The sequence below is a fragment of the Bos grunniens genome, chromosome 2, assembly GCF_055505025.1.
Source record: "Bos grunniens cultivar Pamir isolate PY7600 chromosome 2, Bosgru_T2T1.0, whole genome shotgun sequence".
Taxonomy (NCBI): domain Eukaryota; kingdom Metazoa; phylum Chordata; class Mammalia; order Artiodactyla; family Bovidae; genus Bos; species Bos grunniens.
In genome coordinates, this window is record NC_141166.1 from 10,388,619 (window position 1) to 10,416,321 (window position 27,703).

At 49.5% G+C, this 27,703-nt stretch overlaps 1 protein-coding gene and 1 long non-coding RNA gene across 5 annotated transcripts in view; one reads left to right on the forward strand and one right to left on the reverse strand.

Moving 5' to 3' along the window:
* Positions 1 to 6,005: 6,005 nt before the first annotated feature.
* LOC147377457 (uncharacterized) lies at positions 6,006 to 25,757 on the reverse strand. 3 transcript variants are annotated; one of them, XR_015138242.1, is made up of 5 exons: positions 24,836 to 25,757; positions 23,213 to 23,381; positions 19,729 to 19,876; positions 14,850 to 15,539; positions 6,006 to 11,705 (listed from the first exon to the last, which is right to left on the reverse strand). It is a non-coding gene; the product is annotated as an uncharacterized LOC147377457 (long non-coding RNA). The 3 variants fall into 3 exon arrangements; XR_015138243.1 differs by lacking the exons at positions 19,729 to 19,876; positions 23,213 to 23,381; positions 24,836 to 25,757 and adding an exon at positions 15,752 to 15,934; XR_015138241.1 differs by lacking the exons at positions 19,729 to 19,876; positions 23,213 to 23,381; positions 24,836 to 25,757 and having other exon boundaries at positions 14,850 to 15,934.
* RPS6KA1 (ribosomal protein S6 kinase A1) overlaps positions 18,051 to 27,703 on the forward strand; it is a 37,947-nt gene continuing 28,294 nt past the window's right edge. The window contains exons 1-2 of one of the 2 annotated variants that reach the window (XM_086329990.1): positions 18,051 to 18,275; positions 24,394 to 24,438. In XM_086329990.1, the coding sequence (XP_086186116.1) occupies positions 18,213 to 18,275; positions 24,394 to 24,438 (108 nt within the window). In that variant the 5' untranslated portion in view covers positions 18,051 to 18,212. The remainder of the gene's footprint in view (positions 18,276 to 24,393; positions 24,439 to 27,703) is intronic. The other variant, XM_086329997.1, reaches the window with a different exon arrangement.

Consider the following 27,703-nt stretch of genomic DNA (forward strand, 5'->3'; position numbering starts at 1 on the left):
CGACCTGGGTTTCTTGGAACGAGCCAGGAAATCTTGGGGCTTGATCTGTAGGCCATGGTGTTTATAGAGAAGGCTGATAGGGGGCCCCATATGGTTTTTATAGAGATGGCTGATAAGACACCCATTTCCCCCACATTCCAGGAAGTTCTCAGGCTTGTGCCCCAAGTGTTTGGGGGGCCTCAGCAGCCTCCTCCCCACACGCTGCAGGATGAGCCCCACCCCGAGAACCCAGGAAGGCCCTGTGGTCCCTCCAGAGCCTGCCCTCATCTTCAGTTTTAACGAGATTTGGGGGGAAAGACGAAGTCTTGGGGCCACAGGCCACATACATCTAGATCTTCAGGCCCGAGGGCCTTCACTCTTCCCCTACCCTCCTGGCTCCGACAAACCTTACTCTCCTTAGCAGAGGTATTAGAGGGGTCCCCGTGGGGAGAAATGGAGCAATTTCAACTGGCTTTTTTCTATTGCAGTCTGCAAAAAAGGACGTGGGGGGAGGACTGAAGATGAGGTGCCCTGTTAACTCTTCCTGCCCAGCCTAGTGGCTGGCAGGAGCTCAGCAATTGGGCTGAGGTGCGCAGAATCTCGGAGTCCTTTTGTTTTCTGGTGTTTGGTTCTGCTGTGGGCCTGGGAAACACAGCTAGAAACTCTCTATGCCTGTTTTTTAAGCCCCTTCAGTGTTCCTCTTGTGTAAAGGTAATTCATACATATTATATTTTTAAATTAAACTTTACAAAAATATGGATTTGAAAATTGAAAAACTTCACTGATAATTGCTTGACATGTATAAAAACACAGGCATACATAAAGGGGTCAAACCACATATAGTTTTGCAACTTGCTGTATATTGTGGACATTTTTTGTGTGTGTCATTTATAGAGATACTTCATTTTTAAGGAGTTCATAATATTCCAGAATACAGGTACCCCATAATTCTTTTGATCTTCTACTGATAAACATTTAGTTTTATGCTTATGTTTATAATGATCTTCATGTTGTTTCATTTTAAATTACAAATATGTGCTTATTGGAAAAAATGTAAATAAAATATTGATAAAGGCAAGAAATATGGATAAAGGCAGCACCATATTCGTACCAGCTAACTCCTTTATTTTGTAAGCTACATTTTATGGAACGCTTACTGTATGCCAGATACCATGCTAAGTCATTCACGGAACAGCAATCTGAGGTTTGGAGAAATGTCTCCAGTGAGGCTTGCCCAAGGTCACACAGCTAGAAAGTGGCAGAGCCAGGACCCAACTTTATCTGATTCCAAAGCTTTCCTGGCATCTTCCTGTTAACATTCGGGTGTCTTTCCTTCCAACCTTTTTCTTTTTTTTTAAACATGCAACAGGACAGAAATACTCACATGTAAATATGCACTGCTTTTCCTCCTCCCCAGGCTAAGTTCTAAGGAGCCTTTGTAAGGAGGGCAGAGGGAGACAAATAGACCTAAGCAGAAGACTGGAGAGACCTGGAGGAATTTCCTTCCAGCCCCAGTCAGGAAGAGCTGCTACTGAGAGAAGGGAGGGGAGTTGGCAGAGTTTGGGTGGTCAGGAATTTGGGAAAAAAGAGAAAAAAGGGAGAGCTTGGGGAGCTGTTGTAATCGTGTGGAACTTTGAGGAAGAGAGATTTGGGAGGATTCTGAAAAGACGTCTTGCCATGCACTGTGCTGCGTAATCCCTTTGCAGTGTCCTCCAGAGAGCTTTGGTAACAAAGCCTTTTGTTTCCTGTCAGTGCTTTTTGCAGTTGGATCGATTTCTTTTGGGTGAGAAGGGAGCGAAAGAAGACGAGCTTTCTCCAGGTTCACGTGCATTTTGTTTACTTTTTCTTTTATGAAAATGAGATAGCCTCTCTACCCTTGCTCACTCGGTACCCACCCCCTAGAGTGCCCTGTCTTTCCCGTATCCTTCTCCAGTCCCCTCATCCTCGAAGGCTCACCTCTCCACCTCTTTCCCTCCTGTTGGCCCTTGCTTTTTCCAAGTCCCGCATGATAGCCCAAATCAGGACAGATGACTGGCCCGTTGCTGGTAGGCCATACTGAATAGGAATTTTGCCACCACCAGAATATCTTTGGTTACAAAAAACTGGGCTGGTTTGCTGGTTTTAGAAATCTCCTGGTGTCAAGCAGAGTACCCACGTTATCATTATCAGGGGAAGACTCTATAAACACGTATACCCATTTCCTTTTGGCATCTGAGTAGTCGAGGAAGACCCAAAGCGGTTGAGCACCGGATAGAACAATGCTTTACTCAAGTAGAGAAAAGACAGAACAAGACCAACTTCAGGAGTGGGTGTTGGTCTCTCATTGCCTGGGGATCTCACAGTGATCAGCACAGGGAATTCACTGTATTCACTGTTTGTGCCACAGAGGAAGGACCTTGTCCCCTCTAAGAGGAGGACAGATACAGCAATGGGGTTGGCTAGATGCCAAATGACCGACATGCTTTAAGCAGAGGTGAAAGAGTACTCATGACACCTGGAACTAGGAAGGAAACACACACACAAGGTGGTAAATCCAGCACTGGTTGCACGGGCTCTTTATCTCCTGGTTAGGAAGAGTTCCAGGCCCAGGGCCCACTCTTATGTCATTGAATAAGGGTTAAAAAACTGCAGGCAGGAGACATTCTCAGCATTTGGCCATCATGACTCTTGTTTCCATCTTTGTTTTGACTGCTAAGAAACTCAGAACTTAAAAAAAAAAATCAACATTTTGTTTATTTAAAATTTTTAGTTTTGTCTGTGCTGGATCTTTGCTTCCTGTGGCCTTTCTCTAGTCGCGGTGAGTGGGGACTACTCTCCAGTTGCAGTGCACGGGGGCTTCTCACTGCGGTGGCTTCTCTTGTTGCAGAGGCGAGTGGGCACAATTGTTGCGGTGCACGGGCTTAGTTGCTCCACTGCACGTGGAATCTTCCTGGGACAGGAATCGAACCTATGTCTCCTTTGTTGGCAGGCAGATTCTTAATCACTAGACCACCAGGGAAGTCCCAGAACTTTTCTACTGCTGGATCAGTATTTTCTCTTTGTCCCAATTTTCTTAATTACTTATTTTTAGCCTTTAAAAACTTTTTATTATGGAATATTTCAACATTTATCTTTATTTTTGGCTGCATCAGGTCTTAGTTGTGGTATTCCAGCTCCGCTGTAGTTGCGGAGTACAGGCTTAGATGCCCCAAGTCATGTGGGATCTTAGTGCCCCGACCAAGGATCAAACCTGCATCCGCTGTATTAGAAGGTGGATTCTTAACCAGTGGACCACCAGGGAACTCCCTTTATTATGGAAGATTTCAAACACATGAAAGTAGAGAGAATGTAATAAATTTTCGCATACCTATAACCCATCCTCAATAATTATCAACATTTTGCCAATCTTGTTTCATCTGCCTTCCCTCTGAAGTATTATAAAGCACACCCCAGACATCATATCACTTCACTGGCATTATTTCAGCAAATGTCTTTAAAAGACAGGGCTTTTTCAAACACAACAGCAATGCCACTATCATACCTAACAAAATTAATACAAATTCCTTAAAACCTTTTAATACCTAGTTCATGTTCAGATTTCTTTAATAGTCTGTTTCAATCAGGACTCAAGGCTCACATCGTTTATTTGGTTGATGTATCTCATAAGTAACTTTTCATCTATAACAGTTTTCCCTTTCCTTTCATTTTTCATGCTATTTATTTGTAAAGGAAACCAGAGCATTTGTTCTATAAAGCTTCCCACATCCCAGAAGATTTGGCTGATTGCTTCCTGATGGTGTAGTTTAACTTGTTCGTCTCTCTCTTGAATTTCCAGTAGACTGAACGTTAGATCTAGAGCTTGATTGTATGTGTTAGTCGCTCAGTCATGTCCAACTCTTTGCGACTCCACGGACTGTAGCCTGTCCGGCTCCTCTGTCCATGGGATTTTTCAGGCAAGGATACTGGAGTTGGTTGCCATTTCTTTCTCCAGGGGATCTTCCCGACCCAGGGATTGAACCCGGGTCTCCTGCATTGCAGGCAGATGCTTTACTGTCTGAGGTACTAGGGAAGCCCTAGAGCTTGATTAGGTTTAATGTCTTTGGCAAGCATACCTTATTGGCGATGGTGTTGTCTACTTGTTTTTATGTCATTAATCAGTTCAGTTCAGCCACTCAGTCGTGTCCGACTCTCTGCGACCCCATGAACCGCAGCACGCCAGGCCTCCCTGTCCATCACCAACTCCTGGAGTCGACCCAAACCCGTGTCCATTGAGTCGGTGATGCCACCCAACCATCTCATCCTCTGTCGTCCCCTTCTTCTCCTGCCTTCAATCTTTCCCAGCATCAGGGTCTTTTCAAATGAGTCAGCTCTTTGTATCAGGTGGCCAAAGTATTGGAGTTTCAGCTTCAACATCAGTCCTTCCAATGAACACCCAGGACTGATCTCCTTTAGGATGAACTGGTTGGATCTCCTTGCAGTCCAAGGGACTCTCAAGAGTCTTCTCCAACACCACAGTTCAGAAGCATCAATTCTTCAGCGCTCAGCTTTCTTTATAGTCCAACTCTCACATCCATACATGACCACTGGAAAAACCATAGCCTTGACTAGACGGACCTTTCTTGACAAAGTAATGTGTCTGCTTTTGAATATGCTATCTAGGTTGGTCATAACTTTCCTTCCAAGGAGTAAGCGTGTTTTCATTTCATGGCTGCAGTCACCATCTGCAGTGATTTTGGAGCCCAGAAAAATAAAGTCCCCCACTGTTTCCACATCTATCTGCCATGAAGTGATGGGACCAGATGCCATAATCTTAGTTTTCTGAATGTTAAGCTTTAAGCCAACTTTTTCACTCTCCACTTTCACCTTCATCAAGAGGCTCTTTAGTTCTTTACTTTCTGCCATAAAGGTGGTGTCATCTGCATATCTGAGGTTACTCATATTTCTCCTGACAATCTTGATTCTAGCCTGTGCTTCCTCCAGCCCAGCGTTTCTCATAATGTACTCTGAGTATAAGTTAAATAAGTAGGGTGACAATATACAGCCTTGACGTACTCCTTTTCCTATGTGGAACCAGTCTGCTGTTCCATGTCCAGTTCTAACTGTGGCTTCCTGACCTGCGTACAGATTTCTCAAGAGGCAGGTCAGGTGGTCTGGTATTCCCTTCTCTTGAAGAATTTTCCACAGTTTATTGTGATCCACATAGTCAAAGGCTTTGGCATAGTCAATAAAGCAGAAATAGATGTTTTTCTGGAACTCTTGCTTTTTCAGTGATCCAGCGGATGCTGGCAATTTGATCTCTGGTTCCTCTGCCTTTTCTAAAACCAGCTTGAACATCTGGAAGTTCACGGTTCACGTATTGCTGAAGCCTGGCTTGGAGAATTTTAAGCATTACTTTACTAGTGTGTGACGGAGAAGGCAATGGCAACCCATGCCAGTACTCTTGCCTGGAAAATCCCATGGACGGAGGAGCCTGGTGGGCTGCAGTCCGTGGGGTCACTAGGAGTCGGACACGACTGAGCGACTTCACTTTCACTTTTCACTTTCATGCATTGGAGAAGGAAATGGCAACCCACTCCAGTGTTCTTGCCTGGAGAATCCCAGGGATGGGGGAGCCTGGTGGGCTGCCATCTATGGGGTCACACAGAGTTGGACACTACTGAAGCAACTTAGCAGCAGCAGCGTGTGAAATGAGTGCAATTGTGTGGTAGTTTGAGCATTCTTTGGCCTTGCCTTTCTTTGGGATTGGAATGAAAACTGACCTTTTCCAGTCCTGTGGCCACTGCTGAGTTTTCCAAATTTGCTGGCATATTGAGTGCAGCACTTTCACAGCATCATCTTTCAGGATTTGAAATGGCTCAACTGGAATTCCATTACCTCCACTAGCTTTGTTCATAGTGATGCTTCCTAAGGCCTGCTTGACTTCACATTCCAGGATGTCTGGCTCTAGGTGAGTTATCACACCATCGTGATTATTTGGGTCGTGAAGCTCTTTTTTGTACAGTTCTTCTGTGTATTCTTGCCACTTCTTCTTCATATCTTCTGCTTCTGTTAGGTCCCTACCATTTCTGTCCTTTATCAAGCCCATCTTTGCATGAAATGTTCCCTTGGTATCTCTAATTTTCTTGAAGAGATCTCTAGTCTTTACCATTCAATTGTTTTCCTCTATTTCTTTGCACTGATTGCTGAGGAAGGCTTTCTTATCTCTCCTTGCTATTCTTTGGAACTCTGCATTCAAATGGGTATATCTTCCCTTTTCCCCTTTGCTTTTCACTTCCCTTCTTTTCACGGCTATTTGTAAGGCCTCCTCAGACAGCCATTTTGCTTTTTTGCATTTCTTTTTCTTGGGGATGGTCTTGATCCCTGTCTCCTGTACAATGTCATGAACCTCTGTCCATAGTTCATCAGGCACTCTATCTATCAGATCTAGTCCCTTAAATCTATTTCTCACTTCCATTGTTTAGTCATAAGAGATTTGATTTAGGTCATACCTGAATGTTCTAGTGGTTTTCTCCACTTTCTTCAATTGGAGTCTGAATTTGGCAATAAGGAGTTCATGATCTGAGCCACAGTCAGCTCCTGGTCTTGTTTTTGCTGACTGTATAGAGCTTCTCCATCTTTGGCTACAAAGAATATAGTCATCTGATTTTGGTGTCAACCATCTGGTGATATCCATGTGTCATATCATATCCATGTCATATCATATCATGTCCATGTCATATCATATCATGTCCATGTCATATCTGCTGCTCCTGCTAAGTCTAGTGGTACATAATATTGACTTGAAATATTTTTATTGACTCATCCATGGTTTCAGGGCCCTTGGCCTAGTCTCTTCATTATGGAATTCCCCCCAAAGTTTTATCTGTTAGTTTTAGCATCCACTGATGATCCATTATCTCATTAGGTTTACAAAATGGTGACTTTCTATTCATAATTCTGTCATTCTTTTTGCATTCATTAGCTGGAATTCTTCCATAAAGAATAACTTTTCCTCATCCATTATTTGATTTTCCTGAAATAGTTTGTACAGGAAAGTTAAGATAAATGCTTGATCCCTTTTATGTATTTTTAATTTTTTTGGCTATAGTTCCCTGACTAGGGACCAGGCCACTCCAGTGAAAGTGCTGAGTCTTAACTACTGGACTGCCAAGGAATTCCCTCTTTTTTGTATTTTTATAAATTGCCTGAACTCCTTTGTGGAACAAGGTGTTACAAAACAAAGGAGAAGGGTAGGCAGAGTAGTGGAATGGAAAGAGCACAGGCCTTGGATTTGGACAGCATCCTGACTTCATCACTTCCTAGCTGTGTGACCTTGGGCCAGCCTTCCGAGCCTCAATTTCCTTAACTGCAGATTGGAGATATTGCTCCCCGTTTCCCCACACCTTCAGTAGAATCATTTCTCAGCCTAGATCAAGCAATTCCTTGCACAGGAAAATAAAATATTTTATTCATTGTGGAAATTTTAGAGGATGCAGATAAATATAAAGAAGAGAATACTAAAAACTCTGAAAAGCATTTAGCACATGATTGGCATATAGGCTTTTTTTTCATCTTTATCTATTTGGCTGTCTTCATTGTGGCACACACAATCTTCTTTGGGACGCGGTGGAGAGGACTCTGAAGTGTGGAGGCTCAGTAGTTTCGACAGGCAGGCTTAGTTGCTCTGAGACATGTGGGATCTTAGTTTCCCGATCAGAGAGCGAACCCGTGTCCTCTGCATTGCAAGGCAGATTCTTAACCACTGGACCACCAGGAAAGTCCCTATATCAGTATTTTTGACAACTCCAGCTTGACTCTCAGGCTGCCCTGTGTCGGCATCCTTCTGGAAGAGAGTAAATTTAAGCAGCCGTGACTCCAGCCTCAGCCTAAGAAAATCCTAGCAAGAGAGAGAGAGGGGAGCCTTTGGGAGAGAGCAGGAGGTGGACTCCTCTGTTCTTATTTCAAGAGCTAGTGAAGTTAGACAGACCTGCCACAAACTTGCAGTGAGATCCTGGGAGAGTCACAAACCCCTGAGCCCTTTTCTCACCTGGAAGCTAGAGGTTGTCAAGGCTGACCTGCCAGAGTCATTGGGAGATTCCCATGAAATGTTGATGTGGAAACGCCCACCTTGGAGACAAGTGGGAGGTGCTCAGGAAATAGGGGTTAGCTTGATCTGTCTGATGGGGGCTCAGAAAGGAGGTTTCCTTTCTGAGCCCCCATCAAGTGTAAAGTCGCAAGTGACTCTTGTCACTGAAGGGCTGTGTAAGGCCTGGCTTGGAGTCCAGCTCAAAGTACTGTGTGAACTGGGTAAACGTCTTCCCCTCTGGGGCTTGGGTTCTTCCATTTGCGAAATGGCTACATTAGGGGTCCAAATCCAAGCCCCCGGGAGCAGTCAGGTAGCAAGTGAATGAAACGGACGAGGCATTGGGACAATAGCAGGTGGTGGAGACTGTGGTAATCTGCTGGACTTGTTTTACCTAAGAGGGGCTGCCTGCTGATGGTCGCAAAACGGACTGTGAGCCCAGGTGGCCTGACTTTTAAAGAGGCAGGAAAGTTCTATTTTAAATTTTATTCTTCCTGTCTTTTTTTAATATATATATATACATTTTCTTTTTACAAACCCTTCTCTCTGACTTTCAATAGATCTCAGCAAGGGAGCTGCTGTGTTACGTAGGAAACTCCGACCCAGAAGCAGGTCATCTATGAATGGTTTAACCCCAGTTTCCCCACCAATGTGCGTTGTGTGACAGGTGAGAGGGTGGCTGCCTTTCCAGCTGTGCCTCATGTCCCAAGGACTTTCCCTGACCAGAGGGGCAGTGGAATGTGCCTCCCTGTATTTTTAATTTTAAATTCAAAATTTAAATTCAAGTTATTTGAGATATTTAGCCACCCGTATAGACTACACAAAATGTAAATATAAACAAAATGTAAAATAGGGTTAAGAGCATGGACTCTAAGAGAACTTCATGCACCAGCTTTACCACTTAACTGTATGACTTTGAGCAAATCATTTAGCTTCTCTGTGCCTCACTTTTCTTATCTGTAGAATGGGGCTAATTATTGCACCTACTTCACATGATTGTTGAAAGGGTCACATGAGCAAGGACAGGACTAGGCTGAGGTTACTAGAATGAAGTTAATGAGGAACCATCATGGATGCAGAATTTAAGGGGAGCACCACCGAAAAAACTCAGCAGCGAGTGGGCTTCTCATTGTGGTGGCTTCTTGTTGCAGAGCACAGGCTCTAGAGCGTTTGGGCTTCAGCATTTGTTTAAGCCTTCTGGGCCTTAGTGTGCAGGCTCAGTGGTTGTGGCTCATGGGCCTAGTTGTCCCACAGCATGTGGGATCTTCCTGGACCAGGGATTAAACCCATGTCTCCCGCCCTGCATTGGCAGGTGGATTCTTTACCGCTGAGCCACCAGGGAAGCCCCACATGTGTCTTTCTGAGTTGTGATTTCCTTAGGGCATATGCCCAGTAATGGGATTGCTGGGTCTTATGGTAGTTTTTTCCCTAGTTTTTTTTTTAAAGAATTTCCATACTGTTCTCCATGGCTATATCAGTTTATATTCCCACCGTGGCTTTATTCTTAAAACATGATGATACACAAAGAGAACACCCATTCCACCTCCAGGTCCAGTGGTTCAAGGGTAAGAGAGAGAAAGCATTCGGCTTTGTTCACTGTCATATCCCCAGCGCCTACCATGGTGCCTCACACATGGGTAAGATCTTAATAAACATTTGTTGAGTGGGGGAAATAACGGGATGACACATGTCAAACTTTAGAACAGTGCCTGGCACCAAGGAGGTGCCTCAATAAAATAATAATTATGTTTGAGAAGATAACAATGTCATTGTCTGTGGGTCCTATTCTGTCTTCAGACCAATGGTGAACTTGGTATGTTTGACACCCAGAATGTATCTTTTTTCCCCCCAAGATATCAGATTTTATTTTTCATTAACTTCTTTAACTTATATTTTCCAGTAATTTTTCAAAAAATATTTTCATTTTTATTGTAATATAGTTGATTTACAATGTTGTGTTAGTTTCAGGTGTACCACAAAGTGATCCAGTTGTACGTATACTTATTCTTCTTTTAGATTCTTTTCTCATATAGGTTATCACAGAATATTGAGTAGAGTTCCCTGTGCTATACAGCAGGTCCTTGTTGGTTATCCATCTTGTATACAGTAGTGTGGGTAGAATAGATCATTTTTTTAAGGCCAACATGACAAGATTATCTTCAATAATAATCATGAAATAAAACATAATAATGGCAGAAAAGCAACAAAAATAGTAAAAACTGGCTTTTATTGAACCTCATATATACACTCAGACCAATAAAATTTTTAATAAATTAAAAATTGTAGTACAAAGGGGAACAAAGTAATGGACTAATAATTTTTGGTTACATTATTTTTTTAACAAAAAGGGACATACACACACACACGACAAAATGCCTCCAAAAGAGGCAACTCATGAAGTTCAGAGAATGGTTTGCACAGAGAATGACAGAACTGCAGTAACAATTACTGTTTTACCATCACTGTGCTATCACTGTTGACTTCAAATCTGCTGTTCAAATGCAGGGACATGGGAACCTCCCTGGGCATCCGGTGGTTGGGTCTTCGCTTTCCAATGCAGAGGGTGCAAGTTTGATCCCTGGTCGGGGAGCTAAGTTCCCACATGCCTCACAGGCAAAAACCCGAAACATAAAACAGAAATACTGAACTTCAATAAAGACTTTAAAAATGTAGATAAATGGAGGGACACAGGGACATGAACACTCCTGGTGTGAGCTCCAGTGATGCTGACCTGCTATGAACTCTCACCTGAAGGTGTATGTTGGGGCCAGTTATGTAACTGGGGATTCTTCAAGTTAGCGTCCATGTAGAATGCATTATTTATGAAAGGTTAGGTGATAAAATGTCCAAATTATAATTTAAGTTAGACCAATAAAGATCTCTTCAGGATGGAGGGTTTTATCACCAAGGACATTGTTTAGAATTGCCAGGGCATGGTGATAATAAAAGCGGACGCACCCAGTTTCACTAATGTTTTAAACCTCTCTACAGACAAAGCATGCCTTGTGTCTTGCACACGGAGGACTGGCCACCACCCTTACCTGATTCACCTCTTGCCTCAGGCCATCAGTTTCCTATCTCTGGCTGAGACAGTCTCAAAGTCCCTTCCAAAGCTGACGTTGCACTACTTTCTAATTCTGGCTCTGCAAGCTATTTCAAGCTATGTGACCCTGGGTAAGTCAGGTCCTCCCTCCAAGTCTCAGTTTCTTCATCTGTAGGGGAACAGTAACCCCAAGCCATGTCTTATCCCGTAAGAGCTCAAGGAGATAGTGTGAGAGAAGACTCTGTAAAGAAGGAGACGCTGCACACAGGTGGCAGGTACCCAGGTGGCAGACCTTGATGACAAAGGTGACCATGTTCCTCCAAAGTCATAAAGGAATTGTTCTTAGATTGAGGATCTGAGATTGGGGAAGGTTATCTAGTGGGTGCTGGACTTCACAAATCACTGACAGTGACTTTTTCCTTCCAGGAAAAGGCTTGATCCTCTTGGCCCGGAAGCAGGGGGCTGGTTACAATGACCCCAGTTCCTCTCTTGCTGTATTACATCCCAGCTGGAGGGAGCAACTTCCCTTCCAGGGGAAGGTGGCCAAGGCAGAAGCAGGGTGTGAGGAAATGCTGATGCCGGCTGGCTCTGAAATTAGCTTACCTGCTTGTTTAACCATTTCTCCAAAGAGAATGCAAGTTCCTAGAGCAGGGGTTGACAAAAAAAAAAAAATTTCTTTTATTTCCTGAAGAGCCAGCTAGTAAACATTTTAGGCTTTCTTGGCCATATGGTCTCTGTTGAGACTGCTCAACGCTGCTGTTGCAGTGTGGAAGCAGCCCTAGACCATACGTAAACGGAGCGTGGCTGTGCTCCAATAAAACTTTATTTATGGATCCTGGAATCTGAATTTCACATAATTTTCACACATTATAAAATATCCTTTTGATTTTTTTTTCAGTCTTTTAAAGATGCAAAAACTGCTCTTAGCTCATAGGCACATAAAAAGAGGCCAGATTTGGTCCACAGGCCACTGGTAGTTTACCCACCCCTACTGGGCAGAGACCCTCTCTGTGTTTTCCTCCACGGTGTCCTCAGTGCCCAGAACAGTGCCTGGCATATAGCTGCCCATTAGTATCTGTTGATGACCCTCTGCTTACTCTCTGCCTGTTGTCTCCAATTCCATCCCCATCTCTAGCTACTACTGAATCTCCCTCTCCTGCCAGCTCCCATCCGCTGTAACCAGCAGTGAGAAGCTTCTGCGTCTCTCTGCCTTCCCACCCCTGGCCCCATCTCCAGGTCAGTGGAGGATCCCACTAGCTAATTCTCCAGTAGCCCTGGGACTGTCTCATCTGGGTGCTCCCATGTCTCCTCTTCTCTGACTGCCTTTGGCCTCATATTTATTTCTCCAGCATCCAAAATCTTTTTACTAACAAGGCAGGATCTAGGGTTAGTTTTGTTTTTGTTTTTTTTTCTGAAAAAGAAACAACTTTATTGAGGTATAATTTAAGTTCCATATTTAAATTGTACAGTTCAATGACCTTTTAAAAAAAGCTTATTTTTAAATGTACAACAGGCTCCAAGACAACTTCATTCTAGATATGGGTGGCAATAGATGTTATGGCAAGGAACCCAGATGCTTAAACAGGAATGGAATTGAGGATCACTTCAATGACCTTCATTAAACTTACCTAGCTGTGCAACCATCACCACAGTCAAGTTCTGTAACATTTTTATCTCCCCAATAAGATTCCTCTTACTAATTAACAGTGATGAGTCCCATTCTTACCCCTATGGTCAGTAGCTCAGTTGTATCCTATTTGTGTCCATGTGGATTCCTCTGTCTATGGAATTTTCTAGGCAAGAATACTGGAGTAGGTTGCCATTTCCTTCTCCAGGGTAGGGTTAGTTTTTGTAGCAGCAGCTGGCCCACTGGTTTCCGGCGCACTTAAACTTCTAGCCCTGGGAATGCAGGATTTGCCTGTACCACCTCTCAGCCTTCACCAGGACCAGAGAGCAGGCCAGTGCCACAGCCCTTGGGAGAGTCCAGGGCCAGCTGGTTGAAGGTTGGGGATCTTGCTCCAGGCCTTGGAGATGATGCCCTGGGTGTGGCTGCTCCTGGGGCAGCCCACACACCCTGTTTGGTACCTCCTGGGCAGGCACAACATCAATTAGATCCCTACAACCACAGCTGTTTTGCCTTCCTGGCCAGGAAATTCCATCTTCCAGATCATCCGGGAAAGGGCCAGAGGTAGCTAATCGGTGTAACTTACGATCAAGGTCTTTAGCACAACTTGATCAAAGGAGTTGGTTCATTTGGCCAGAAACCTGTACAGCTTGACCAACAGCCTTAGGTAGATGTCCTGGCTTTTCGCCTCATTCTTTACCAGCCTCTTGATCACAGTTATGGGAATTCCTTCAAGCTGAAGCCTCTTCTTACATATTCATCTCACACCAATGGAGAACTCACCCAGTGAGCTGCCGAAGCCCCAGTCTATTGCCCTCCTCCTACTTTTCAGGGGCAAGAATTTGGAGAGAAGAGAGAGAGTCTAGGATTGTTACATACCCTTTCCAGTGAGCACTGATCGTGTAGCAGACACTGCACAGGCATTTTGTTCCCTGACTTCACCTAATAACTCGTAACCACTCCTATTTTACAGATGTGGAAACAAACTCAGATGTGTTAACTGAAATTCTCAGTCAGGCAACTAGGAAGCGGGCAAGCAGGGGTTAGAGGCCAGGTTGGTGTGGCTCTATTCACAAGCCTATTTTGAGGGCTTGCCATGTCTGCCATGTCCAGCGAGTATCAGTAAACAAAACAGAAAAGTCCTACCTCATGGAGCTTTGTTCCTAGTGGGAGAAACAAACAATAAACCGGTAAATATACAATATGATTGTTGGTAGAGAGGCATGCCATGAAAGAAAGGTGAGTAATACCATTGGGACGTCCCTGGTGGTCCAGTGGTTAAGAATCCACCTGCTGATGCAGGGGACAGGGGTTCGATCCCTAGTCAGGGAACTGGATGCCACATGCCACAGTGAAGACTGAAAACCCCGTGTGCCACAGCTAAGACCTGGTGCAGCCAAATAAATAAATAAAATATTTTTAAAACGTTTAATTATCCAGATTTAAAAAATAAGCTGTCATAGCTGATAATGATGATTATTTAAATGCTGAGCCAAGTTCTGGTTAAAGGTAACTACCATTATGATCGTTCCCTGCATGCTGTTCCACCTGCTGCCAGGAGACACATGTGCCAAGACCTTCCCCTACTGAAAGGCCAAGAAAAAAATAATGACAGACTCCCTTCCTGAGGCAGGGAGCATCCAGAACCTGCACTCTTGAACATTACAGCAAGCTCATGGCCAGGCTGCAGGAGAAGGACCTAAAACCAGGTGCTCAGCCCCTATCAGCTCAGACCACTGCTCCAGGCCAGAATAACCTCTTCCACAGGGAACAGACTAAGAACCTCACTTGTGTCCAGCACACACTTATGAGTCATTCATTTAACAAACACCTCAAGTGACTGCCCAGAACAGCCTGTTTTCATCCTATTATGAATAGTAATCATAGCTAGCATTTATCCACACCTCAGAGTGTAGCATTTCAGAGCCTGAGAATAGATTGGCTGCCTGGATCCGATCCCAGGTTTACTGTGTTGCAGCCAGATGATGTTGCACATATCATTTATCCTCGCTGAGCGTCTCCTATGTGCCCGGCAGTGTGTCAGGTGCCAGGAAAACAAGAAAGAGCCAAGAAGAGCCCATTGCTGCCCTCTCACAGCTTACTGTCTAATTGGAGAGCCAGATGTTAATCAAGTAATCACAAAAACAAATGCAAAAGTGTACCTTGAGGTATACTTCCCTGGAGGAGAAGGCAATGGCACCCCACTCCAGTACTCTTGCCTGGAAAATCCCATGGACGGAGGAGCCTGGTGGGCTGCAGTCCGTGGGGTCCCAAAGAGTTGGACACGACTGAGCGACTTCACTTTCACTTTTCACTTTCATGCATTGGAGAAGGAAATGGCAACCCACTCCAGTGTTCTTGCCTGGAGAATCCCAGGGACGGGGGAGCCTGGTGGGCTGCCGTCTATGGGGTCGCACAGAATTGGACACGACTGAAGCGACTTAGCAGCAGCAGCAGCATACTTCCCTGGTGGCTCAGACAGTAGAGAATCTGCTTGCAATGCCGGAGACCTGGGTTCGATCCCTGGGTTGGGAAGATTCCCTGGAGGAGGAAATGGCAAACCACTCCAGTATTCTGTCCTGGAGAACGTCACTGACAGTGGAGCCTAGTAGGCTACAGTTCATGGGGTCTCAGAGAGGTGGACACGACTGAGCGACTAACACTTTCACTTTCATACCTTGAGGAGCACTCAGGAGCAGTGTCCATTGTCCATAACAGGGAGGTAAAGAAAGATGTCCTGGAGGAAGTGACTGTGGAGATAAACTGGCTTGAGGAAGATGGAAGACAGTTTTAAGAACAAAGAACAAGGTGCTGTGGCAGGGGAACTGCAGGAAAGTCAGTGTGGCTGGAGCCTGGAGAGAAATGGAGAAAACTGTGAGCTGAGGCTACAGCAGGATCAGCACATTGTAGGCTACAGATCGGTGTCTTGGTGTCCACAGCTCTCTGCTGAGTGACCGCAACATCCCTACTACAGTGATGGCAAGCTGACCTGCCCAAGCTCCCAGGCAGGGCCCAGGTGGCCTCTGTCCCCTCCCCCACCCTCCGCTCCCTTTTCCATCATGACCTGCTGCCTCTCCAATACTTTTCAGAGGACACAGGAAATAAAATATTCACAGGAAAGCACAATCACTACTGGATCCTTAAATTGAGATGATGCACTTGATAGGGAATCCTTTCGTGTAAGAAGGGAAAGGACGAGACCAGCAGCTCCAGGAAGGGGGCAGACTGAAGGCCAAATCATTCCAGTTTTCCCTTCACCTACACACCTCCCACTCATCCACCTCATTTTCCTCCCCCAGTCCTTTGTGCTTATTCTCTGGGTCACAATGTCTCTTCCCAAGTTTAACTTATTTAAACTGGCTTGCAGCCAGATATTCGGCACCTGTGTGCAATCTGTTCTGAGCCCTGAATAGGATGGCTAGATTTAGCAAATCAATGGAATACCCAATTAAATCTGAATTCAGATAAACAACGATTTTTAGTCTAAGTAGGTCCAAATATTACAACGCTATCCCTGAGCAGCAGGGACTGGGGTGTCAGAAACTGGTTCCGGTCAACTGATAACTAACGCTGGTGATAATAACAGGTGCCAACACTGGCCCAGGTTACCTCCGGTTTGGCCCTCATCAGGGAAGTAACCAAGTGAGTGAACAAGAGAATGAACTCTGGGCCCAGACTAGCAGGGTTGTCTTTCAGCTCTGCCATTTTCTAGCTGTGTAACCTTGGAGGGACCCAACAAATGAAATGCTTAACTTCTCTGTTCTCAATTTCATCATCTGTATATTGCAGTAATAACAGCACCTACTTTATAAAGATGTCGTGAGGATTAAATGCATTTACAGGTAAAGTGTTTAGAACAGTACCTGGTCCACAGTAAGTGCTGTACTAATGTTAGCTGTGATTATTTATCTGATCACACCAGACCAAATGTAAACTCCATAAGAACATGGATTTTCTTTTGTTCATTGCTAGGAGTGGGGCTGGTTTACAGTACATGCTCAAGAAGAGGGCCTGGCATGTAATATATACCCATAAATGTTTATTGAATTAAATCTAGTCCTCAGGATATACCGGAAAGATTGGAATCATGATTCCCTTTTTACAGATAAGGAAACAGGTTTAGGGACCCGAAAGGAGTTTCCCAACATTAAGCAGGTAGCAAGGACGGGATTCCAACCCAGATTTGTTAGGTTCCAAAGTCTTTTCCACTCAAAACTCAATTCACTTCAACAGTTGAGGTGCTACCCTTGGAAAATAAAGAAATAACGGGAGCATGTGGATTCAGGAGAAACCTTCATTGACTTTTTTTAAGGTCCTATAATCTGTTCCCGACCTGCTGTGTGACCTTGGGTAAGTCACCCCATCTTTCTGAAGCTGTTTTATGATGTGTAAACCAGGAGGTCATAAGTTGGTGAAGCCTGATCAGAAGAAAGCTTCTGATAAACAATCCTGCCTTAGAATAGCTTTGCAAATGGCCATTCTTCCCCCTCCATGAAACCCACAAGCCCATCTCTACACTCTTCCAGGTGTGAATCTCACCACACCTGGACTCTTAACACTGCTTTAGATGGAGGCTGAGTCTCTCCAGGGGGGATCCCTCTCCCTGGCCTCTTACTACAAGTGCAGCCCACGTGTCGGTGGATCCTGGGAGCCTCCCCAGAGGGGGCACAAAACCCAATCAGCCCAGAGCCAGGTCTCCAGCTGGAGAGATTCTGGAGAGACTTGGCTTGAAAAGAGCAAAGCACGCATATTAAGACATCAGTCTGGAGGTACTGTGAGCCCTGATGGTGGCGAAAGAAGATCCGTACCCTGCCCGGAGCTGGGGCGCAGGGGATCCCAGTGTCGGTTTGGGGTGGGGGGTGGGTGGGATGCGGGGAGTGTCCTAGGGCCTCGCAACGAGGGGAGTAGGGCTCAGGCTCCTTTCCTTTTCCAGCTTCTCCCTGGGTCAGGCCTAGGACATTCGGTGTGACTGGGAGTGGGGCGACGGGGGGGGGGAGCGGTTGAGGGGAGATAGGGGAGGTAAAGGGAATAAGGGGGTACAGGCCCTCTGGAGAGAGAGGGGGCATCTGGGAAGCTATTCCAAATGAGCTGAGTGTGGGGAGACCGGTGGCCCTGACGAGGTTTGGGCCCCGGGGACCGGGCTTGGGAGGGAGGAGCCAGGAGGGCCTCTCCTGGGCGGAGCGGAGCGTGGGCCGGGGGCTCACGGTGGAGGCGGGGCCCTCACTCCCCGCGTGGCGGAGGCGGGGGTCCTCCCTGGGAATGCCGCGCCGCGGGGGCCGGGGCGGGGCTACACTGGCCCCGCCCCCTCGCGCAGGTAGCCAATGGGCGCGGCGGCGCCGGGTGACGGAGGGAGCCGAAGTGCTAGTGCCGCGGCGGCGGCGGCGGCGGCGGACGGCCCAGCCAGAGCAAGAGGGTCTCGGCGGGGAGGAAGGGGACGCTGGGGACGCTGAGCGTGGGACCTCAGAACCCAGGAGGCGGCGCGGCTCGGGCCGCCGGTGGAGCACGGGCGGCCCGGCTGCGGCGCGATGCCGCTCGCCCAGCTCAAGGAGCCCTGGCCGCTCATGGAGCTGGTGCCGCTGGACCCGGAGGTGAGTGAGCTGGGCGGGGGACGGGCGCCGGCGGCCGGCAAGCCCGAGTCCCCACAGGGGCGGGGCGGCCCGCGGCGCCGCTGTAGCCTGGCGGGCGCCCGCGAGGACGCGAGTGCCCTCCGGTCTCCAGCCTCGTCTCCGGCTCCACCCCCTAATGCTCCGGGTGTGTGTGCGCGAGGGACCGCTCTGCCAAGCCCCGAGGAAGCCCCTTACCCCGGAGAGCGAATCCCGTGCTGCGCTTAGATCTGACCCCCGCCTCACCCCACACATACCTGGGACCTGTACCCGGAGCCGTCGGAGGTTCCTTCATTAGGGCAGACGGACCAGGGCTGGGATGCCAGATGTCTTGGATTCCACAAGAGACGAGGGTCATGGGACCCCCCCACCCCACCCCCTGCCAACTTCTTGATGTCTCACAGCGGCCCTACCCCAAGAGCTCCCAGCATCTCCGCTGCTGACCTTAGAAGGATTTCCTTCTTGATCGTCGCAGTTGTGGAATTTGGGGTGACTCTGCCCGTCTGGGGCTGAAACCCTTGGTTTTCTTTGCTCCAGGCTAGGGTCAGAGGACGCCTGTGTCACCTCTCCCAGGCTCGGGAGAAGAGAATGGGGAACCTTAGACCTTTGAGAAAATTATTCCTGGAGATGAGGAGGTCCTTGGTTCCTGCCGCCTCCCATGGGATGGGTTGGGCCTCTAGGGAATTTGGCCTTTGCCTGCCTAGCTTCTCCCAGAAGCAGCTCTTGCCTTCTGAGGATACTGTGGTTTAGGCCCTAACCTTGCAGAAGGCTCGCTCTTCCTGTGCCCACCAGGGTCAACGTCAAGCCCTTGAACGGGCAAATGGACAAAACTTTCCCCTCAGCCTCATTATGGGAAGGACAGTAGGTGATACTGCCTTTCCAGGGGGATGTGAGGATATGAGGGAGACGATGGAAACCTCAGAGAGCCTGAGACACAAAGTGATTTTCTTCTGGCTGGGGCTCGGATCCCTCCCCACTTAGATCCCCTCCTCTGCCCTCTCTTACCTGGGGCAACCACCAAGCGCCCTGCCCCTCAGGGCCGCTGGTTGGGAGCTGAGTGAGGATCCTGGGTCCCCAGCACCCGGAGTGTGCTGCCCCTTTAAAGGGATGGTCACCGCTGACACTGGCTATTGGAGGGTGGGCGCGGCAAGATTAGGTAACCAACCTGAAGGCGCAATTTGGAGTAAATTGCTCTGGGATCCCTGCCATGGGGTTTTTACGGGCCCTGCACAGCTCAAAAGTTCTCCCGCTGACTCACCCTCTGAACTGAGGAACACGGCCCTCTGCAGCCCCTATCCACGGGCTGCCCACCCTCTAGAACTAGGGCACAAGGGGTTAGGGGTGGTGCTCAGAGGTAAATTCCTTTGTCCTGGCACACCCTTGAGACCTAGGCCTCCCTAGAGGAAGGTGGACTGGGAGAGGCCAGGGAGGGACTTACCGTGGGTTATATTAGTTGGGAAGGCAGACACCCAGAAACTTGATTCCCAGTCCAGGGCACTGCTTCCTGCTTCTCTTTGGGAAATCCTGAGGCAGGGACCAGGTTTAAACAGGAAACTCAACTCAGTTTTAGTCCTACTGCACCTGAACTTTGAGAGGAAAAAAGACGGCTTATTTCCCTGGTTTAGGGGGGCTGTGATTTCTACAGGAGCTTCACCTCAGATTCGCTGTGTGACCCTCAGTCAGTCCATAGCCTCTCTGGACCTCTGTTTCTCCACTGGCCAGGGTTGGGTTCTGGCCTCTGCTTTCTGGGCCTGAGAGGGTGCAGAGCCCTAAGGAGTGCTGCCCATTTTCCTCCTCCCCACTCCATGGAAGTGCCAGGCGACTCGGTGTTATTGTTTGGGTAACAGGAGGCATGGGGTAGCCAGGGCACGGGTTGGGCGCAGGTTCTTACTGGAGAACAGGGCCTCGCTGTTCTCAGCCCAGGTGACATGTAAGTGATACAGCACCCTGACCTGCAGGTACAGGCTCCTGGCCGGGAGGGAGGCAGGCCGAGGGGCTGGCAGGGCATTTGGCAGAGGCCTGGGATCTGCTCTCCCTGTGACGCGGCCGAGAATGGGCTGCTCGGAGGCAGGGCCTTGTCTGGGGTGTGGCCCAGGTGGAGCCACCCCACTGGAAGTGTGGGTGAGGATTCTGCCGGGGCCTCCCCCTGGCCCTGCTGGGCTCAGTAACCGTGGCCGCAGGCCCGGCCTCGCTGTGCAGAGCTTTGCTCTGTGCCGTCCACCCCACTCCGCCAGTGTGGCCTTATTAAAGTCAAATAATTCCCCAAACAGCTTCTCAGGGCAGAGAGTATTACCCCTATCATATGGAATAACTGAACTCAGTGGGACCTGGCCTGTGAATTAATGTCAGAGTCAGAATTAGAATCCAGATCTCTCACTGTCTTCTACCCAGTAGGCGGAGGCTTAAAGACAGGCAAGAGCTGGGGTCAAGCCGGCCAGGTGGAAGGTACTCCAGGAGAGGCTCCGGATGTTGGCAGACTCTCCTGTCCAGCCTTGGCTGAGGGCTAGTAGTGCCAGCCAGCCCTGGCACCTGGCCCCCAGCTTCCAGCAGTGGGCAGGGTTGCCAGTGCTGGGCTCTGAACCCAACTCCTGGGGCTGCTTCCTGCCTATGGGGCACGTGCTGTCTTTGTCCATCTGCTGCCCGGCTTCTCCAGACACTGCCCTGGATGCTTCTCTTCCCAAGACAGAGCGGCTTGGGTGGGAAGGAAGGATGCTTATTGGAACCCATCTTGACCTTTGGGGAGGGGGCACAATGGCCTGGAGGCCCTCGGTTGCTGTGCCCATGAGTATTGCTCTCTGAGGAAGCGGGAGGAGAGTGAGTCTCCATCCTCTAAGGGGCCAGAGGCCTTTCCTGTACCAGACTCGTAGACAAGGTCTTTCATTCAGTTTTCTGCAAGGTCAGTATCATTGTCCTTATTCATTCATTCAGCAAGTATTTATTGAGCACTTACAATGTGACAAGTACTTCTCCAACCAGCAGGGTGCCCCTGTGAACAAGACAGACCTGCCCTCCTAGTACAGGTGAGGAAGCCGAGGCTCAGAGAAGTAATGAGACAGACACATTCAGAGTGAGTGGCTGGCAGAGCCAGCATTAGGGGCTCTGTCTTTGTGGCTGCAGACCTGTGTTCTTTCCACCCTCTGTGCAACAGTCAGTCCGGAAGGGCAGATGCGCCCTGTCTTCCCAGGACCCCGGCTTTCAAGGGGAAGGCCACCTGTGGTCCTCTTTGCACTCCTAGTGCTTTCTCCGGGGCCGCCCATTCCCCGCTAGAGACCTTGTGCATCAGCTCTTACAGGCCTGGGCGTTGCGTGAAGATGGTACCCAAGCCAGACCCCGGGACTGGAGGCAGCCAAACAGGCTCCCTGAATCCTCCAAGATACTGCTCTGTAAGCGCCCACCTCTGGATTCACCCACCACCTCCTCCTCTCTCTCACTGGGGATTCATGTGACTCTGGGTCATAGCCCGATGTGTCACCTGCTAACAGGCTGCAGTTAAGTCACTCAGCTCTTCTGAGCCTCATCTGAAAAATGGGAGGAATAGAACCTACTCTGGCCTCCTTGCTCGCTTTGCTGGTTTGAGGTTTCATTTGACAGGCTATGTGCCAGACCCTGAGCTGGGTGCCAAGGAGACAGTACTGGACAAGCCGTGGCTCCTCCCTGAGTTAATCTGAGGTTTGCTCGGTGCTGTGAGGCCCAGAGGAGGGAGGAAGGGACTTGAGGCTGTATGGACAGAGGAGAAGACATTTAACTGAGTCCTCCAAGAAGATCAGGAGTGTACTGAAGTGACTGGGCAGGAAAGATTTTCTTGGTAGAAGGAGCCACCATGCAAATGCTTGGGGACAAGCTGATCTGTTCAGGGTCTCAGCTTGTTCAGTTTAGCTCCAAAATAGGGATAGTAATAATGGTGATTGTTTGTGGACCAGTTATATGCCAGCTGTACTTTTTTTTTTTAATATTTATTTAGCTGTGCCGGATCTTAGTTGTAGCACTTGGGATCTTTAGTTGTGGCATGTGGGATCTGACCAGGGATCAAACCTGGGCCCCCTGCTTTGGGAGTGTAGAGTCTTGGCCCACTGGACCACCAGGGAAGTCCCTGGATGTATGTATTTTATAGGCACTATTTTGCCTGCTTCTTAAAGCTACCCAGTGAGGTACTTTACTTTTATCCCCATTTCACAGATGGGGAAACTGAAGCTTTGAGAAATGCAGTAACCTCAGAGTTATGCAGGTGATAACCCACAAGGTCAGATTCCAGAACCCACATTAATCACCTGTGGGAGCTGGAGATGATGGCTTTGAATGCCATACCAAGGAGCTGGGACTTTATCCCACAGGCAGTGGGAAGCCATGGAAGAGTTTGAGGCCTGGTACCTAGAAAGTTCTCAGTAAGGAGTGAGTGACCAGGGGAGTCTTACTCAAGTGTGATGATTGCAGTTGAGTTTTAGGAAGGGTGAGGGCTTAGAATGGGGGAGGCTGGCATGTAGGCCCTTGTTACCATCCGGGGTTATGTCAGGAGTCTGCAATGCTGGGTGAAGTAGAACTCTGTCTACGAAGGCCTCACGCCTCCTCCTCCCCTCAGGCCTGGTTCCGCCCAGTCCTGCTTCCCAAGCTCCTGAGAGAGAACACGTATGATGGGGCCTCAGAACACTGGCCCCTGGGGAGGATTAGGGGCATTAAGGGGGTTCAAGGGGCAGGATGTCCAGGGACTGGCGGGGAGGGAGTGCTGCTCCAGGAGCAGGAAGATTATATAATGGGGAAAGCACAGCTGTGCCCGCTGCTGCCAACAAGACTGCAGCTGCCCTGTGGACTTGGCCTCTGGCTCCAAAGTCCTGGGTCTTCCTGGTCTCTCCACACTCTTGCTGTGCATGAGGGCTGGGGACTGCTCCTTTTAGCTTCCCAGCGCCCGGATGGGGTAGGTTACTCACCTCATATCACACAGGAAAGGGGTGGTATACCCAGGGTGGACAGCACCCAGCGGAGGGCAAAGTCTGGGGTCTGGAGGACTGCACAGGGGCCAGCTGCCATGCCTGCCTCTCTGTTGCCCTGGCTGGGCACTGGAGCCGGCTCCTCTTCCTCAGTCCTCTTGAGCACCTCCTGGTGTCAGAGACCGGATTTTGAATCCCCACTGAGCAGTGGTATGGCCTTAGGTGCCATCACTAGGCCCCTCTGCACCTCAGTTTCTTTCTCTGCCAAATGGGACCCAGGCCTACCTCCCAGGTCAGGAGGGTTTAATGGTGCCCCAGGTGTGAGGCACCAAACTCAGTGCTGGCGTGCAGCAGGGGCTCGGAAGAGAGCAGCTGTTAGCACCAAAGCCTCATCTCTGCCTCCCAGGATTCCCCATTTATTAGGAGGGGCTCCCAGGTGGCACTAGTGGTAAAGAACCTGCCTGTCAACGCAGGAGACCTAAGAGACGTGGGTTCGATCCCTGGGTGGGGAAGATTCCCTGGAGAAGGGAACAGCAACCCACTCCAATACTCTTGTCTGGAGAATCCCATGGACAGAGGAGCCTGGCAGGCTACAGTCCATGGGGTCGCGAAGAGTCGGAGACAATTGAAGTGACTTAGCACGCACGGCCCATGAGTCAGTAGTCCCTGCTTTGTGATAAGTGGTAAAATGAAGGTTCATAGGGAGTAGCAGTGATTCTGCAAGAATGGAGAGGGGTCCCAGAGCAGGCAGGGCCAGGGCATTTCTGGGCTGGGCACTCTCCCAGACTTTGTGTCCTTCAGCCCTTGCATCAACTCTGGGAGGTGGATGTAAATACCCATGTTACAGATTGGGAAACTGAGGCCTCTTGAGTTGGTTAGTTGGCACACACCCACAGTCCTTTCCTTCTCACTGGGGGAGGTGGCATTTGAGCCAGACCTTCAAAGATGAGATGTTTTCTAGGCAGAGAACATGGGAGGGGTGCCCAAAGCAGGCTGCCTGAGTTGGGGCGATTGCAGGAGGCTTGAGGCCTGTGCCCTCCCAGAACTCCCGCCCCCGCCTCCAGGGCCCCTCTAGCCACTGGGAGCAGCCAGGGGCTGGGGCGCCCCATAGGGTCTGTCTTTGCTTTGTGCCACTCTGGTAAGTTCTGACAGTGTTCCCCACTCTCTCCTCTCTTTTCCAGAATGGTCAAGCCTCAGGGGAGGAAGCTGGGCTTCAGCCATCCAAGGTAAGGGCAAGGCCCTAGCACCGGAGCTAGGGATCGTCAGGGGTGGAGTGACTTTGCCTGGAGTGGACGAGGAGGGAGGCACTGACCTTGTCCCGCCCAGGTGTGAGGCCCCCTGGGGCAGGCAGACAGCTCAGCCTGCCTTCTCTGAAAGTGAAAGTGAAAGTCACTCAGTCATGTCCCACTCTTTGCAACCCCGTGGACTATTCAGTCCATGGGATTCTCCAGGCCAGAATACTAGAGTGGGTAGCCGTTCCCTTCTCCAAGGGATCTTCCCAACCCAGGGATCGAACGCTGCATTGAAGGTGGATTCTTTACCTACTGAGCCACCAGGGAAGCCCAAGTCCTTCTCTGGTGCCACCAAATGCTCGAGGCAACCCCATATGTCAGGATTACTCACTTCAGCCTTCCAGTTCTTCAGGTGAGTGGACTATGGCCCAGACAGGGTCAGAAGCCAGGCTAGAACTCAGGTTTACCTGTCACCGAGACCAGGACGCTTCCTCTGTTTATTTGCTCATGGTGGCTTGGCTGACTGTATTAAGAGGGTGAAGGGCTGATGGGAGAGGCTCAAGTCCACTGGTTCTGATGAGGGCATGGCACCTGGCGCTGGAGGGAGGGAACCTGGTGGCCTCCAATCAAACCAAGGCCCAGTGCCTGGCACGTGGCACACAGGCTGTTTCTCAGGGCTCCCTGCTCCCAGCCCCAGGCCGGCTCCCTGGGCTCTGAGCTCTCTGGTCCCTTGGGCTCTCCCTTCAGCCCCCCAGGGCCTGTTGCTGGTTTTGAGTGTCAACAGCACTGCGAGGCTGGGGGACAGTCTGGCCTGGGCTTTCTCATCACCATGCTGGGAATGACCTCACCCAGTTCTCAAGGTGCTGTGAGGTCGCAGAGCTGCTGGCTGGGGAGGGGCTGTGGAAGCCGCCAGGCAGGACAGGGCGTGAGTTCTGGCGGTAGAGCTGACCTGAGTTCTAGTCCTGCCTCCACCATTGCCATTTGACCTGAAGCTTCTCCCTTCTGAGTCTGGTTTCCTCAGCAGTAAAATGGGAATAATGGTACCTGCCTCCTGCCTCTCAGAAGTGACTTGAAGGGCAAATGGAAGAGCAGCTGCCCGGCACACAGTAGCTTTAGCCCTGGCAGCCGAGTGCCTGGCCGTGTTGCTCAGCTCCGCTGCCTGTTAGTGGCCGCGCCCTTCTGGCCTGGGTCTGCCTAGGTGTCAGACCATAAGCCCGACCTTTGAGATGGACCGAGGGCTGGTCCTGATGTTTGTCTTGACTCAGCCTCCTAAGATAAGGGAGCCGAGTTTCCTGGGGCAGGGCAGGCCAACAGAAGTAGGCTCCCACCCCCTCCTCTTTTGTTACTATGGCAACCTTGGGTCATCAAAGGCCAGGCCGAGTCATGTGGACTGGGCCCCTTGACTTGTCTCAGCCCCATGTCTCAGCCTCATGTGGGAGAATCTCTTCCCACCAAGTAGCTGCCCCTGGTTGCCTTGTAATGAAGGGACTGTAGGTCTCCAGTGAAGATCCAGATGTTCAGATCTTGGGGCTGTAGTTCTAGGGGTTGCAGAGGTGCCTGCAGCTTTGAGGGAACTGGTGGTGAGTGCAGCTTCTCACCTCAGAGCTAGAGGGGCTGGTTAAGAGAAGACAAGCACTTACCTAGGTGGACAACCTACATTTGATCCCAAGTCTGTGACTCCTTCCTGCTTCTGGAACAGCAGATCCTGGGGTGGGAAGGGAGACGAGGCTGGACATGGATGGGGCAGAGAGAGCCTTGAATGCCATGTTAAGAGAGAGAAAGTGCCATACCAGGAGCTTTGCATTTGGTTCTCATAACATCCTCAGAGGTAGAAACTGTTACTCTCCCCATTTTACAGATGAGAAAGTTGAGGCCCAAGGCCAGATCGCTAGTGGGCAATGAAGTCAGGTCTTGCTTGACCACAGAACCCACATTCCTCCCAGCCCAGGAAACACACTGAGTGCTGAAGAGGAGGAGCACTGCGTCCCTGTGAGCTCAGTTTCCATCATTACTTGGCACCTGCTCATTCACCTCTGTTGCTGCAGAATCTTGTAGCATTCCCAGTGCCCACTTTTGGGCTCAACACACCAGGGGGCGCTCAGCCTGTGGTCAGAACCTCATCACTTTGTGCAGTGGAAGGAGCTGGTTTTATCTTTTGCATCATCACATGTTCATGGCACTGGGAACCCCAAAATGAAGTCAACACCCCACCTTTAGGGAGTTCTCAGCATTGGGGAAGGGTGGTGATGAGAAAGCTGTGTGGTGGATGCAGTGATGGGGAGGAACAGGCTGTGGGCACATAGAACCTCCATTCAGTGCCAGGCCTGACAGTGGGCAGTGAAATATACCACCTGCCTACCTGCCTCTCTGGGGCATGATGAGATGAGCACGTCCCAGGGAACCCAGTAGCATCCACTCTCAAGGTTGATGGTGGACCAGATGGACGGGCACTGCTGTGTGTGGCAGAAGAGGAAACGTGGGCTGTGGGGCACCAGGTCACCTTCCCCACAGAGCTGGCATTTGCCTGGGCCTCGAAAGCCGGGATTTGGGCAGCTGGAGAGAGAAGTGGCCCTTCCAGGGGGAGGAGAGGCCTGACTTGGAGGAGAGGCAGGCTCTCTTGAGTTCAAAATCCTGCGCCTCTTTCTTATTTGCCAGCTGACCTTGGGCGAGTTGTTTTACCCCTCGGAGGCTCCGATGCCTCTTCTGTAAAAGGAGACTAGAGTCCACCCATCAGGGCCACCCAGAAGGAAGGAACGTGATGTGCATAAATTGGAGCATCCAGCAGTGTTTGAGACATCATATTGGTGTTTAATGCTTGTTTATTTGATCCGTTTCAGGCAGAAGAAGGGATTGGGGTTTTAGCAGCTGTAGAGAGGACTGCAGTCTAGGATGAGAGCTCCCCGTGTGCACCTGGTCCTTTAGGCATGCTGGGGCTCCATTCACCCTCCCTCCCTTCCTGGGGGTGGATTGGGCACCCCAGGCCCCCTCCCTGGCTATCTCCGGAGCTGGACCCCTTGGAAGCGCCTGCAGGTCTATTTTGAGAGCTGAGCGTCTCCCCCCCTCCCCTCCTCTCTTCCTGTTTATGAAACCCTGATCCCTCCCGGATCCCTCATGCTCCCCTGGCTGGAGCTCAGGCAGGATGTGATTGTGGACTTCGGGGAGCCTTGGGAGTCTCAGGTGTTCGGGGGGGAATTTCCCTGGGACTGGCCGGGGAAGGCTCCCCAACCCTCCACCCTCTCAACACCTGAGACCCGTGGAC